Consider the following 14,224-nt stretch of genomic DNA (forward strand, 5'->3'; position numbering starts at 1 on the left):
GATGATGTGACCCACAGATATAGTACTGATGTAAGAAGGCACACTGTGTGGGGCTCCTCTTGTTACAAGAGGTAAACATGAAATCTGAGTGTGCAAGTGTGTGAGAGAGAGAGAGAGAAACAGAGAGGTGCAGGAGAGGAGGGGTGTTCATTCTTTGCTGGGCACTCAGTCAGCCCCAATTCCCGTGTTATATCAGAGATAGACATAGAACCCAAGGTCTGACTGTAGATGAGTGTCAGGTCGTTCTGATCCCTTCCAGCCAGCTTTGGACCTCCTTTTCCTTCTATTCCAAGTCAGTATACCAGGCGCTTGTCTATCCAGCACCTGAGGGTCCCCACGGTTCATAACCTGGGCCAATCACCTTCATTTTCTTTGCCCCAACCTTGGCCATGACCCTATGTGCAGTTCTACAAATTTCCAGTTATCCAAGGACAAACACAGTTGATTGTCAAAAGAAAATATCATATCTCACAAAGGACACACTATACATACCTTGTCTCTACTGCCAGGATCCAATACTTTATTTTGTGCATATTGTATTTATGTTACATGTTTTGAGGAAATAGATAATCACAATACCTTGGGCTTTACTGTAACCAGTGTCCTTGGGAAAGCTCTCACTGATAGATGCGCAATCCAGGTAAAGAATAGCAGCTTTTCAAACAAAGCAGTTAGAGTCTAAATTCTAACATTTGCCCTCTCTAGGAGTTGGAGCATAACTCCTCATCCCTTATGTGATAGGGAAAATAAGTAACTTTAGTGGACAAACCTGGCAAGCACTACCTTAGTCAGGAGATCAAGGTTAACATCATCAGTGATAAATCATGTTGATAGCGTTTATCCTTGTTATGAAGTGTTGAGAATGGCACGTCACCTCTGTGGTCCTCCTTCCAAAAATCCATAATCTCCATTTAACCACGAGAAAAACATCAGACACACTTAGGGACATTCTACAGAATACATGACCAGTACCCCTCAACACTGTCAAGGTCACCAAAAACAAGGAACTCCTGAGAAACTAGCACAGCCAGGAGGAACCTGAAGAGGCATGGTGACTAAATGAGATCTGGTATCCTAAATGGGATGGTGGAACAGAAAAGGAAGCTAGGGGAAAACGAATGAAATCTGAATGAAGCATGGACTTTAGTTAACAGCAGTGTACCAGCTTGTTTCTTAGTTGCGACAAATGTACCATGACAATGTACGACCTTAACAATAGGAAAAACTGGGTGCAGGGTTTACAGGAAGGCTCTGTATTACCTTTGCGACTTTTCTGTAAATCTACAAGTATTCTAAAATGAAAAGTGTATTTAAATATATACATTTCTTTATTCTAACATTCACCATGATCTTTTCTAGTCATCAGCAACCAGTCGCTATGCAGTAATGACCACCCAGCTGAAGCACAACAACCTTTCCCTCGTTTTCCACTATGTTCTTCTCCAGATATGTAAGGCCCATGGCATTGGCTATGACATTGAGGTATGACGGATTACAGCTGGCCAGGGCTGGACCAAATACAGGGCTGTGCGCAACCTAGAGAGCTCGTAATTTGGTGCCTCTTCAAACAGATATTCTTTAAGTATTAGTTCAACATGTATTTAGAGGGAGGCTGAGTGCTGCGTGGGGAAGGGCAGAAAGGCTACTGGCGGGGGCACTCAGTCCTGGGAAGTTCAGCTCAGTCCCCGAACTTGCACAACCCGCCACCCTTAGTAAGACTAAGCCGACAGACTTAGCGGGCTTTTTGGGGACCACCTTTTGACTCTGAAGGATGCCCTGAGCTTCCCGATTTCTTCCCAAAGCTGCTTATCAATGAATATCTTCCTAACTATACATATTAGCTCCTTTCCATGAGGAGTTCTGGTGAAAACCATTTTCCTCAGTTTTGGCCTATTTCCAGTGATATTTGGTGGCTCCCGCCAGTGGCCTCATCCCTTAATCCATCTTTGTAACTGGATGGGAGCATGTGGAATATAATGTAATGTCTCCTACCTAAACTACCAAAAAAAAAAAAACACAGTTGTCACTGAGTCGATTCTGACTCATGGCGACCCCATGTGCATCAGAGTAGAACTGCACTCCACAGGGTTTTCAATGACTCCACTTTGTGCCTGAAGACTTAGGTTACTCTGGAGAAATAGTGTTAAGTTTTTTCACATTGGTTCAGATTTTCAAATCTCTGACGCTCAGGGCTGTTCTCAAACCTTGAGCGACCCTGTATTCTTTTACATGTGGAAGATTCATTCATTTCACATCAAATATATTAAAATATATTCACCTCCCACATTAAATATAATTTATATATTAAAAAAAAACAACTAAACTAGACCCATTGTCGTTGAGTTGATTCTGACTCCTAGTGACCCTACAGGACAGAGTAGAAATGCCCCATAGGGTTTCCAAGGAGCAGCTAGTGGATTCAAACTGCTAACCTTTTGGTTAGCGGCCGAGTTCTTAGCCACTGCCCCACCAGGGCTCCAATTTATATATAATGGCACAATAATTGAGTAGGAACGAGATTGAGAGGAACCCTGGTGGCGCAGTAGTTAAGCACTTGACTGTTAACCAAAAGATTGATGGTTCAAACCCCAGCAGCTCTGCAGGAGAAAGATGTGGCAGTCTGCTTCTATAAAGATTACAGCCTTGGGAACCCTATGGGGCAGTTCTACCCTGTCCAATAGAGTCGTTATGAGTCGGAATCGACTTGACAACAATGGGGTAACTAGATTGGATGTCTAGATTAGTAGATATTCAAATCTACATTATTTTATATTTTTCATATTTGAGAACCAATACAATTTTCCAGGGGTCAAATTTTTTATAGGCCCTTGAGGAGCATATGGACCTTAGGCATGGGACCAAGAGTCACTAGAATGGCTTGTCTGGCATTTGGCAAGTCCCACTGAGCTGCCTGGACACAGGTGCATAAGGTCCTGTGGTTACATTGATTCGTGCTGTGTGCAAGCATGTACAGTGGAGTGTATACTCCCTTGCAAATTATATTAAAATTGATAAAATACAGAACGGATGAAAAATCCAGACTGAACCAATTTACCTGGAATTCATCATTGCATCTGCTGTACATAATCCCTTTGGAATTAAATAGTTTTTAGCCCCAAACTGATTCTTCCATGTACCAGAAGATGGCTAAATCTAACTCTGCCTTTATCCAAATCTATTTCTTCCATTTTTTCCTAAAATATCAAAGTAGAACAAGCCCTGTAACTAGCCATATTTGGCAGGGAAGGTCTCCTGCCCCAGAGAAAATGTGTATCACTTTCTATCGCCTGAAATTATTATTAGAGATTTATTTCTTTGGCTAAAGGCTTTGTACTTGATTGAGAAAAATAAAGCACAGAATTTCATAAGTTATTTACACTTTTTGGGTCTGAGTTGATCAGGTCTGTTTCTAAGAATGGATTTTAGTATGGGAAACAGACTGCTAAGGCCCAGGGATCTTAACCAGTTGGATGGTGCAGAGGAAGGGGTTCCACTAAAGGTCGGGGGCGCACTGAGGAGGACTGGAGAAAGGGGCCGGTAGAAGGACACTGAAGTCATAACTAGCAGAGTTTCAGACTCTGCTTCCAGGGCACCTATGCTAAACATATTATAAAAGAAGAAAGACAAAATGGGAGCGAAAGAGAAGTACAGACTGGGGTTAATGGAGTGATGGAACAACATGAAGAAGAAAAAGATAACAAGACAAGAGAGGATAAAATCTGGAGGCTACAAAAATTTATTTTTTAAAAAGAAGGGGATAAACAGAAAGAAAAGAGCAAGTAATAAGCAAAAGTATGAGAGAAAGGGAGACAAAAACAGCATCATAAAAGTCTGGAGTAGGAAGAAGAGGTCACGTGACTGCTCAGTAAATCTGGAAATTCTCTACCAATATCCTTGCTCTGTTTTTCCTAAGGAACCCTGGTGACACAGTGGTTAAGCCCTTGACTGCTAACCAAAAGGCTGACAGTTCAAACCCACCAATTGCTCCATGGGAAAAAGATGTGGCAGTCTGCTTCTGTAAAGATTTACAGTCTTGGGAACCCTATGGGACAGTTCACCTCTGTCCTAGAGGGCCACTCTGAGTCGGAATTGACTTGAGGGCAATGGGTTTGGGTTTTGGTCTTTTTCCTGAAGTAGGTTCTCATCTTTCCAGAGCCTAGGGTCCATCCCGGACAGGACTCTCCACCGCTTTCTTAACTGCCTTCTATGGGGACGTGGGTGACAAACCAATGTTTACAGAGCTCCTTATATGTGCCAGCCACTGAGCTGAGCACATTCACTTCGTTATCTCATTTAATCTTCATAACTGTCCTATAAGAAGGTGTTATTTCTACCACATTTCTACCAGGATTTTAGGCTCGAAGAGTTTAAGCACTTTCCCCAGGTCACACAGCCACATACTTTCTAGAACTTGAGATTTGACCCAGAATTGTCCATTAAGACAAGCAAGATTCTTCCTCTTACACCAAAGTCTCCTCTATGTGTGTTTCTCCCAATAGAGACTATTTCCCACTCACTGCATATATGTCTAAAATGTTGTTACCAAATCAAGAATTCTGGGATCCTTTCGAAATGAAATATTCCTTCTAGGTACTTCTTATATACTTGACCAGGGAAAGCTCAAACTTCTCTTCATAGTTCCTATGAGTATCTCCGTCATACACACACACACACACACACACACACACACACACACGAATGGCATGTTAAACAATGAACTTTCCTTTTACTGCCCCTTTGGGTCATGCTGAGCCTAACAAGGAGATCACCTACCCGAATTCCAGTGTAACCTCTGCTACCTGCTCCCACTCTTGGTTGAATTTAATGTTGGCACTCTTCCCCCCCCAAAAAAAAAGTAGCATTAACAATATATCAGTGTCAACACCACCGAAAGAAGAGTCCTCAGAGTCCTTATTCTCGACATTATGTTTTTCTTCCCATTATTACCACAGAATTTCAAATGATGTTTCGTGTCCATAGTCTTAGGGAAAAAGGAGAAATGAGATCCCCCATGAGTTTATTTTTCCTTGCCGAATATTTGAAGGAAGCATTGCTGAGTTTGTAAGCAACTTGGTGGATCTGATTGCTGGTATTTCTGTAATGCTACAGAATACCCCCACTGATTTCCTAATGAAATGAAGTTGTAATGAAAGCCATATGGAGAAAGGCGTCACATTTACTGCCTGTGACCGTGTGGAGCAGGGCTGGTCTCACACATACATAGTCAGTATGCCATAGTCCTAAATATCTCCACAACTGCCAAGAATCATTTCCTCCAGTCAGGGTATTGCCATGTGGCAGTCATTTGGGTCGTTCACAGATATTCTGATTCTCCTCCTTCCATGTACTTAAAAGAATTACATTTCCTCCACCTTCCCCCTGAAGTTGGGCATGCCGTGTAACTTGTTTGGGTCAGTGAAATACGAACAGAAGTAATATATGTCCTTTCTACACAGAAACACTTAAGAGCCACTGCATGAGTTGCCATATACATTTCCTTTCCTGCCTTAGCAATCAGGGAAGCACACTGAGGTGGGACCTCCTTCAGCCTGGGTCCTTGAATGTACCAACAGTGAGCTGAGGCCAAATTTCATTGGAAATGGAGCATGAGGAGGAACTACACTCTGGTTGTTATAAGCAACTAGGAATTTTTTTAAAAAATTAATGCAACATAACCTAGCCCACCTAAGTGATTCAGAAATTAGCATCAGGAGAAAGGTGCTGCCAAACCAGAAGCGTAACATTTTGGTATTGGCTTAGTGTTCAGCCAATGGGTGGCAAGGAAACAGTTAATGGAGATTAGAGGGCTGACAATCCATTTTATGCAGTAATGAAATGTTGTAAAAATGCCACCTGTGATAGCTTGGAAGGCAAATAATGTCCTAATATACCTGTAGCTCTAAAATAAACAGTTGGAGAATATAATGTTAATATGCATATTGGTCATTGTTAGCTGCATTTGGCAAGGTCTTATAAGAAAATTATCAGCTTCTAAATGATTTAGCCAATTTACAAACAGAAATGAAAGGGAATATAGTGATTCCAGATATTTAGGACCTTGCCGAGTTGGAAATGGTGAACTGATTTTAAACCTCAAAAAGTCTGAAACTTCAACATTCAGATACCATCTCACCACAACAAAGCTGGCATTAATCAAAAAAAACACAAAATAATAAATGTTGAAGAGGTTGTAGAGAGACTGTAACACTTATACACTGCTGGTGGGAATGTAAAATGGTACAACCACTTTGGAAATCGATTTGGCGCTTCCTTAAAAAGCTAGAAATAGAACTACCATACCAAAACCAAAAAACCAAACCCAGTGCCGTCGAGTCGATTCCGACTCATAGCGACCCTATAGGACAGAGTAGAACTGCCCCATAGAGTTCCCAAGGAGCACCTGGGGGATTTGAACTGCCGACCCTTTGGTTAGCAGCCATAGCACTTAACCACTACACCACCAGGTTTTTTTTTTTTTTCCTTTGGTTTTAGAACTACCATATGATCCAGCAATCCCACTCCTTGGAATATATCCTAGAGAAATAAGAGCCTTTATGTGAACAGATGTATGCACGCCCATGTTCATTGCAGCATTGTTTACAATAGCAAAAAGATGGAAGCAACCAACATACCCATCAACAGATGAATGGATAAATAAATTATGGTATATTCACATAATGGAATACTACACAATGATGAAGAACAATGATGAATCTGTGAAACACGTCATGACATGGAAGAATCTGGAAGGCATTATGCTGAGTGAAATTAGTCAGTTGCAAAAGAACAAATATTATATGAGACCACTACTACAAGAGCTTGAGAAAAAGTTTAAACAGAAGAAAATATTCTTTGATGGTTACGAGGGTGGAGAGGGATATTCACTAATTAGATAGTAAACTAGAACTATTGTAGGTGAAGGGAAAGATAACACACAATACAGGAGAGGTCAACACGACTGGACTAAACCAAAAGCAAAGAAGTTTCCTCAATACAACTGAATGCTTCGAAGGCCAGAGTAGCAGGGACAGGGGTTTGGGGACCATGGTTTCAGGGGACATCTAGGTCAGTTGGCATAACAAAATGCATTAAGAAAACGTTCTGCATCTTACTTTGGTGAGAAGCATCTGGGGTCTTAAACGCTAGCAAGCAACCATGTAAGATGCATCAATTGGTCTCAACCCACCTGGAACAAAGGAGAATGAAGAACACCAAAGACATATGGTAAAGATGAGCCCAAGAGACAGAAAGGGCCACATAAACCAGAGACTACATCAGCCTGAGACCAGAAGAACTAGATGGTGCTACCACTGATCACTGCCCTGACAGGGAACAACAGAGAATCCCTGATGGAGCAAGAGAACAGTGGGATGCAGACCTCAAATTCTCATAAAAAAAAAAAAAAAAAAAACCGGGCTTAGTGGTCTGACTGAGACTAGAGGGACCCTGGAGGTCATGGTCCCCAGACCCTTTGTTAGCTCAAGATTGGAACCGTTCCTGAAGCCAACTCTTCAGACAGGGATTGGACTGGACTATAAGATAGATAGTGATACTGGTGAGGCGTGAGCTTCTTGGCTCAAGTAGACACATGAAGCTATGTGGGCAACTCCTGTCTGGAGGTGAGACGAGAAGGAAGAGGGGGACAGGAGCTGGTTGAATGGACATGGGCTATACAGGGTGAAGAAGAGGAATGTGCTGTCTCATTACGGGGAGAGCAGCTAGTACATAGCAAGGTGTGTATAACTTTTTGTAGGAGAGACTGACTTGATTTGTAAACTTTCACTTAAAGCACAATAAATAAATTTAAAAGAAAAAGTTTGAAACTTTAAAAAAGATTTTTTTTTAGAAAAGATTTGCACAACAAAGGCTAATTAAAACTCAGCCTGCAAACCCAAAACCAAACCCAGTGCCATAGAGTTGATTCTGACTCATAGCGACCCTATAGGACAGAGTAGAACTGCCCCATAAGGTTTCCAAAGAGCAGCTGGTGAATTTGAACTGCCAACCTGTTGGTTAGCAGCCAAATTCTTAACCACTGTGCCACCAGGGCTCCCTCAGCCTTATAGTCAGGGTCAGATTTAAAAGTATGGCTATAAAATACCTTTAAAATGGTATCTCAGGTATCTCAGAGTAAAGATCCAACAAAGATTGTGGTTTCAGTAACCTTTTCATTTGGAAAGAATAGCTTAGGGAAAACAGACAAATATTACAACCATCTGACTCAAGCCTGAGAGGCTCAAGATTCTCGAAATTAAGTAAAAAAAAAAAAAAAAAGAGAGGCATAGAAGCAAGATAACAAAGAAATACAAAAAACCGAAGAAGTATACCTAGAAAAGAACTGTGGACATAGCTATTAGAATCTGTAACTGAATGAAATTAAATAGATTAGAAGTAAACTAAAATTTCGAGAAAGCCAACTCACAACAGAAATATCAGTCTGAATGAAGAGACTGTCATATCAGAAAAACAGAAATTAATGAGTATTAGCAAGGGATGTGGAAAAATTGGAACCCTCATACATTTCTGGCAGAAATGTGAAATGGTGCAGCTACTATGGAAAACAGTTCAGCAGTTCCCCCAAAAGTTAACAGAATTACCGTGTTCTTGTTACATGCCATGAAGCCGCACCAACTCAGGGCAACCCCATACACAACAAAATGAAAAAATGCCGTGTCCTGCACCATTTCCATGATGGGTTGGGGATTGGACCTTTGTGATTTTGGCTGATTTTTGGAAGTAGACTGCTTTCCTTCATAGTCTGCCTTAGTCTGGAAGCTCTGCTGGAGCCTGTTCAACATCATAGCAACATGCAAGCCTCTACTGATAGACAGGTGGTGGTTGTGAATGAGGTGTGTTGGCTGTGAATTGAACCCTGGTCTCCCTCATGGAAGGTGAGAATTTTACCACTGAACCATTAATGCCCCCCGTTAGAATTACCATATGGCTCTACAATTCCACTTCTGGGTATATGCCCAAGATCCTTGAAAGCAGGGACTCAAACAGATGCATGTACACCAATGTTTATTCAGCATTGTCCACAGTAGCAAAAAGTTAAAAATGGCTCATGTTTCCATCAGTAGATGAATGGAAAAATAAAATGTGATTCATACATACAATGTGCTATTATTCAACCATAAAATGAATTTAAATTCTTGTACATGTTACAGCATGAATGAACCTTGAAAACATTATGCTGAGTGAAAAAAATCAAACACAAAAGAATAAATACTGTATGGCTCCACTTATATAAAATATTTAAAACAGGCAAATGTAAGACCCTGGTAAAAACCTCAGACTTTCAGTGGAGATTTCAAAAGGACCAAGCTCTAGGAGTAAGGACCCTTCCCTAGGAGAAATGATCAAACCAAAGGAGTAAGATAAAACTTAAATAGACCAGTTCCAAAATCTAAAATTAGCATTTGATGGATAAAGATCAGCTGCCAGCACTCCATCTGCCTGCCAAAAGAAAACCTAACCCTCTCTGAAGGAAGATAACAGCACCTAAAGCCTCTACAGTTTTTCATCTTCAATAACCAGCATCCAATCAAAATTACAAGGCATTCTAAAAGACAAGGTCAAGTAATGGAAAACAAAGAAAAAACTTGAAAAATACCCAAAGGTAATTCAAGTATTGGAGTTATCAGACAGGGACTTTAAAATAGTTATGTTTAACATGTTCAAGAAAATAGAGGAAAAGATGAATAATTTTACCAGAGACCTAGAATTTATTTAGCAAAAAGGACGAAATGGAGATTTTAGAACTAAAATTGTCATAAACAAAATTAAAAATTCAATATATTAATTTAATAGAAGATAAGCAGAACAATTAGTGAGCTAGAAGAAAGAGCAGTAGAAAATATTCAGACTTACACACAGAGGGAGAAACTAATGGACTTATAGAAAAGGGCTTAAGGATATATTGGACATTGAGAAAAAAAGTCTAACACTCTTGCAGCTGTACTGGCTGACAAATAACAGATTGGCCCGTAAAATAAATAATATCACCCGTGACTACTGTGCTTCTCAAAATAATCATCTAGATGAAACCGAATGGTTAACATTTACCCTAGACCAAAAATGAGAAGGCTAGGGAGGACAGAGAAGCTAAATTAATGGAAACAGAATAACCAAGATGGAAATAATGAGAATGCTGATATATTGTGAAGAATGTAACCAATGTCACTGAACAATAAAAAAAAATTTTTAAAAACCCATGCTGTCGAGTCGATTCTGACTCATAGTGACCCTACAGGGCAGAGTAGAACTGCCTCATACAGTTTCCAAGGAGCACCTGGTAGATTTGAACTGCCAACCTTTTGATTAGCAGCTGTAGCTCTTAACCACTATGCCACCAGGATTTCCAACAATATGTGTAAAAGTTGTTAAATGAGAACCTAATTTCCTGTGTAAAGTTTCACCAAAAACACAATAAAATATTAAAAAAAAAAAAAAATGCTGGCTGAGAATTTTCCCAGACTGATGAAAGACATCAAACTACATATTCAAGAAGCTCTCCAAACTCCAAACCAAAAACCAAACCCATTGCTGTCGAGTTGGTTCCGACTCATAACAATTCCAGGCAAGATAAATACAAAGAAAATCATGCCTGGCCACATGATAGTTGTTGTTGTGTGCTGTCAAGTCAATTCCAATTAAGAGCAACCCTATAGGACAGAGTAGAACTGCCTCATAGGGTTTCCTAGGCTGTAATCTTTATGAAAGCAGATCACCAGGTCTTTTCTCCTCCAGAGCCACTGGTGGGTTTGAACCACCAACCTTTCAGGTAGCAGCCAAACACTTAACCATTGTGGCACCAGGGCTCATTACATCATAGTTAAACTGCTAAAAATTAAAGACAAAGAGAAAACTTCAAAGTAGCTAAAAGAAAAGACACATTACTTGTGAAGGAATAACAATAATATTGACAACTGACTTTTTAACAGAACATATGAAAGCCAGAAGATAATAGACCAACGCTTTAAAGTACTGAAGGAAAAAGATGATGTCGAACAAGAATTCTATTCCTAGAGGCAGAGGAAAAGCCAATACCTATGCTACAGCTCCCTGAAAATTAAATATCTATGAACTTGGTCTCTGTATATGGGGATCAGATACCAGATGATTGCTAATGCTCTCCCTCAGTATAAAGCTACGTTAGCCAAAAGGGAGATATAAAATTGTGAACTAAGAGCCACTTACTGGAAGTGATTTGTTATATTTATGTTAACAATTAAGAGTCCTAGAATAACAGTATCCAATAGAAATATAATGCAAGACACAAATATGAACTATGTATATAATTTAAAATTTTCTGAGAACTACATATTTAAAAAGTAAAAGAAATAAATTAATTTTGGTGATGTATTTTTATTTAACCCAATATGCCCAAAATATTCCCCCACATGTCTGTCAGATTGTTGTACTGTGGGGGCTTGTGTGTTGCTGTGATGCTGGAAGCTATGCCACCGGTATTCAGATACCAGCAGGGTCACCCATTGAGGACAGCTTTCAGCTAAGCTTCCAGACTAAGACAGACTAGGAAAAAGGACCGGGTAGTCTACTTCTGAAAAGCATTAGCAAGTGAAAACCTTATGAATAGCAGCAGAACATTGTCTGATATAGTGCTGGAAGATGAGCCCCTCAGGTTGGAAGGCACTCAAAAGATGACTGGGGAAGAGCTGCCCCCTCAAAGTAGAGTCGACCTTAATGACGTGGGTGGAATAAAGCTTTCGGGACCTTCATTTGCTGATGTGGTGTGACTCAAAATGAGAAGAAACAGCTGCAAACATCCATTAATAATCAGAACCTGGAATGTACAAAGTATGAATCTAGGAAAATTGGAAATCATCAAAAATGAAATGGAACGCATAAACATCGATATCCTAGGCATTAGTGAGCTGAAATGGACTGGTATTGGCCATTTTGAACCGGATAATCATATAGTCTACTATGCTAGGAATGACAGTTCGAAGAGGAGTGGTGTTGCACTCATCATCAAAAAGAATGTATCAAGAACTATCCTGAAGTACAACACTGTCAGTGATAGGATAATATCCATACACCTACAGGGAAGACCAGTTAATACGACTATTATTCAAATTTACACACCAACCACTAGGGCCAAAGATGAAGAAATAGAAAATTTTTATCAGCTGCTACAGTCTGAAATTGATCAGACATGCAATCAAGATGCATTGATAATTACTGGTGATTGGAATGCGAAAGTTGGAAACAAAGAAGGATCAGTAGTTGGAAAATATGGCCTTGGTGATAGAAACAATGCCAGAGATCAAATGATAGACTTTTGCAAGACCAACGACTTCTTCATTGCAAATACCTTCTTTCACCAACATAAATGGCAACTATACACATGGACCTCTCCAGATGGAACACACATAAATCAAACTGACTACATCTGTGGAAAGAGACGATGGAAAAGCTCAATATCATCAGTCAGAACAAGGCCAGGGGCCGACTGTGGAACAGACCATCAATTGCTCATATGCAAGTTCAAGCTGAAACTGAAGAAAATCAGAGCAAGTCCACGAAAGCCAAAATATGACCTTGAATATATCCCACCTGAATTCAGAGACCATCTCAAGAATAGATTTGATGCATTGAACACTAGTGACCGAAGACCAGATGAGTTGTGGAATGACATCAAGAACATCATACATGAAGAAAGCAAGAGGTCACTAAAAAGACAGGAAAGAAAGAAAAGAGCAAGGTGGATGTCAGAGGAGACTCTGAAACTTGCTCTTGAGCATCGAGCAGCTAAAGCAAAAGGAAGAATTGATGAAGTAAAAGAACTGAACAGAAGATTTCAAAGGGCCTCTCGAGAAGACAAAATAAAGTATTATAATGAGCTGGAGATGGAAAACTAAAAGGGAAGAACACGTTCGGCATTTCTCAAGCTGAAAGAACTGAAGAAAAAATTCAAGCCTCGAGTTGCAATAGTGAAGGATTCTATGGGGAAAATATTAAATGATGCAGGAATCATCAAAAGAAGATGGAAGGAATACACAGAGTCATTATACCAAAAAGAATTAGTCGATGTTCAACCATTTCAGGAGGTGGCATATGATCAGGAACCGATGGTACTGAAGGAAGAAGTCCAAGCTGCTCTGAAGGCATTGGCAAAAAAAAAACAAGCCTCCAGGAATTGGTGGAATATCAATTGAGATGTTTCAACAAACAGATGCAGTGCTGGAGGTACTCACTCGTCTATGCCAAGAAATTTGGAAGACAGCTTCCTGGCCCACTGACTGGAAGAGATCCATATTTATGCCTATTCCCAAGAAAGGTGATCCAACTGAATGTGGAAATTATAGAACAATATCATTAATATCACACGGAAGCAAAATTCTGCTGAAGATCATTCAAAAACGGCTGCAGCAGTATATCGACAGGGAACTGCCAGAAATTCAGGCCGATTTCAGAAGAGGACATGGAACCAGGGATATCATTGCTGATGTCAGATGGATCCTGGCTGAAAGCAGAGAATACCAGAAGGATGTTTACCTGTGTTTTATTGATTATGCAAAGGCATTTGACTGTGTGGATCATAACAAACTATGGATAACACTGTGAAGAATGGGAATTCCAGAACACTTAACTGTGCTCATGAGGAACCTTTACATAGATCACGAGGCGGCTGTTCGGACAGAACAAGGGGATACTGATTGGTTTAAAGTTGGGTATTCTTTCACCATACCTATTTAATCTGTATGCTGAACAAATAATACGAGAAGCTGGACTGTATGAAGAAGAACGGGGCATCAAGATTGGAGGAAGACTCATTAACAACTTGCCTTATGCAGATGACACAACCTTGCTTGCTAAAAGTGAAGAGGACTTGAAGCACTTACTAATGAAGATCCAAGACCACAGCCTTCAGTATGGATTGCACCTCAACATAAAGAAAACAAAAATCCTCACAACTGGGCCAATGAGCAACATCATGATAAACAGAGAAAAGATTGAAGTTGTCAAGGATTTCATTTTACTTGGATCCACAATCAACAGCCATGGAGGCAGCAGTCAAGAAATCAAAAGACGCATTGCATTGGGCAAATCTGCTGCAAAGGACCTCTTCAAAGTGTTGAAGAGCAAAGATGTCACCCTGAAGACTAAGGTGCACCTGACCCAAGCCATGGTATTTTCAATCACATCATATGCATGTGAAAGCTGGACAATGAATAAGGAAGACCAAAGAAGAGTTGAC

The 14,224-nt window shown here is 40.2% G+C and overlaps 1 protein-coding gene across 5 annotated transcripts in view; it reads left to right on the top strand.

Annotated features, from left to right (window-relative positions):
• IQCH (IQ motif containing H) overlaps window positions 1–14,224 on the top strand; it is a 256,643-nt gene that overhangs the window by 228,818 nt on the left and 13,601 nt on the right. For all 5 annotated transcript variants that reach the window (XR_007519882.1, XM_049905656.1, XM_049905654.1 and 2 more), the window contains one exon: window positions 1,360–1,482. Coding sequence is in view for 4 of the 5 variants with exons in the window: in XM_049905656.1 (XP_049761613.1) it covers window positions 1,360–1,482 (123 nt within the window). In the remaining variant the exon portion in view is untranslated. The remainder of the gene's footprint in view (window positions 1–1,359; window positions 1,483–14,224) is intronic.

Source organism: Elephas maximus, chromosome 13 (assembly GCF_024166365.1).
Source record: "Elephas maximus indicus isolate mEleMax1 chromosome 13, mEleMax1 primary haplotype, whole genome shotgun sequence".
Lineage (NCBI taxonomy): Eukaryota > Metazoa > Chordata > Mammalia > Proboscidea > Elephantidae > Elephas > Elephas maximus.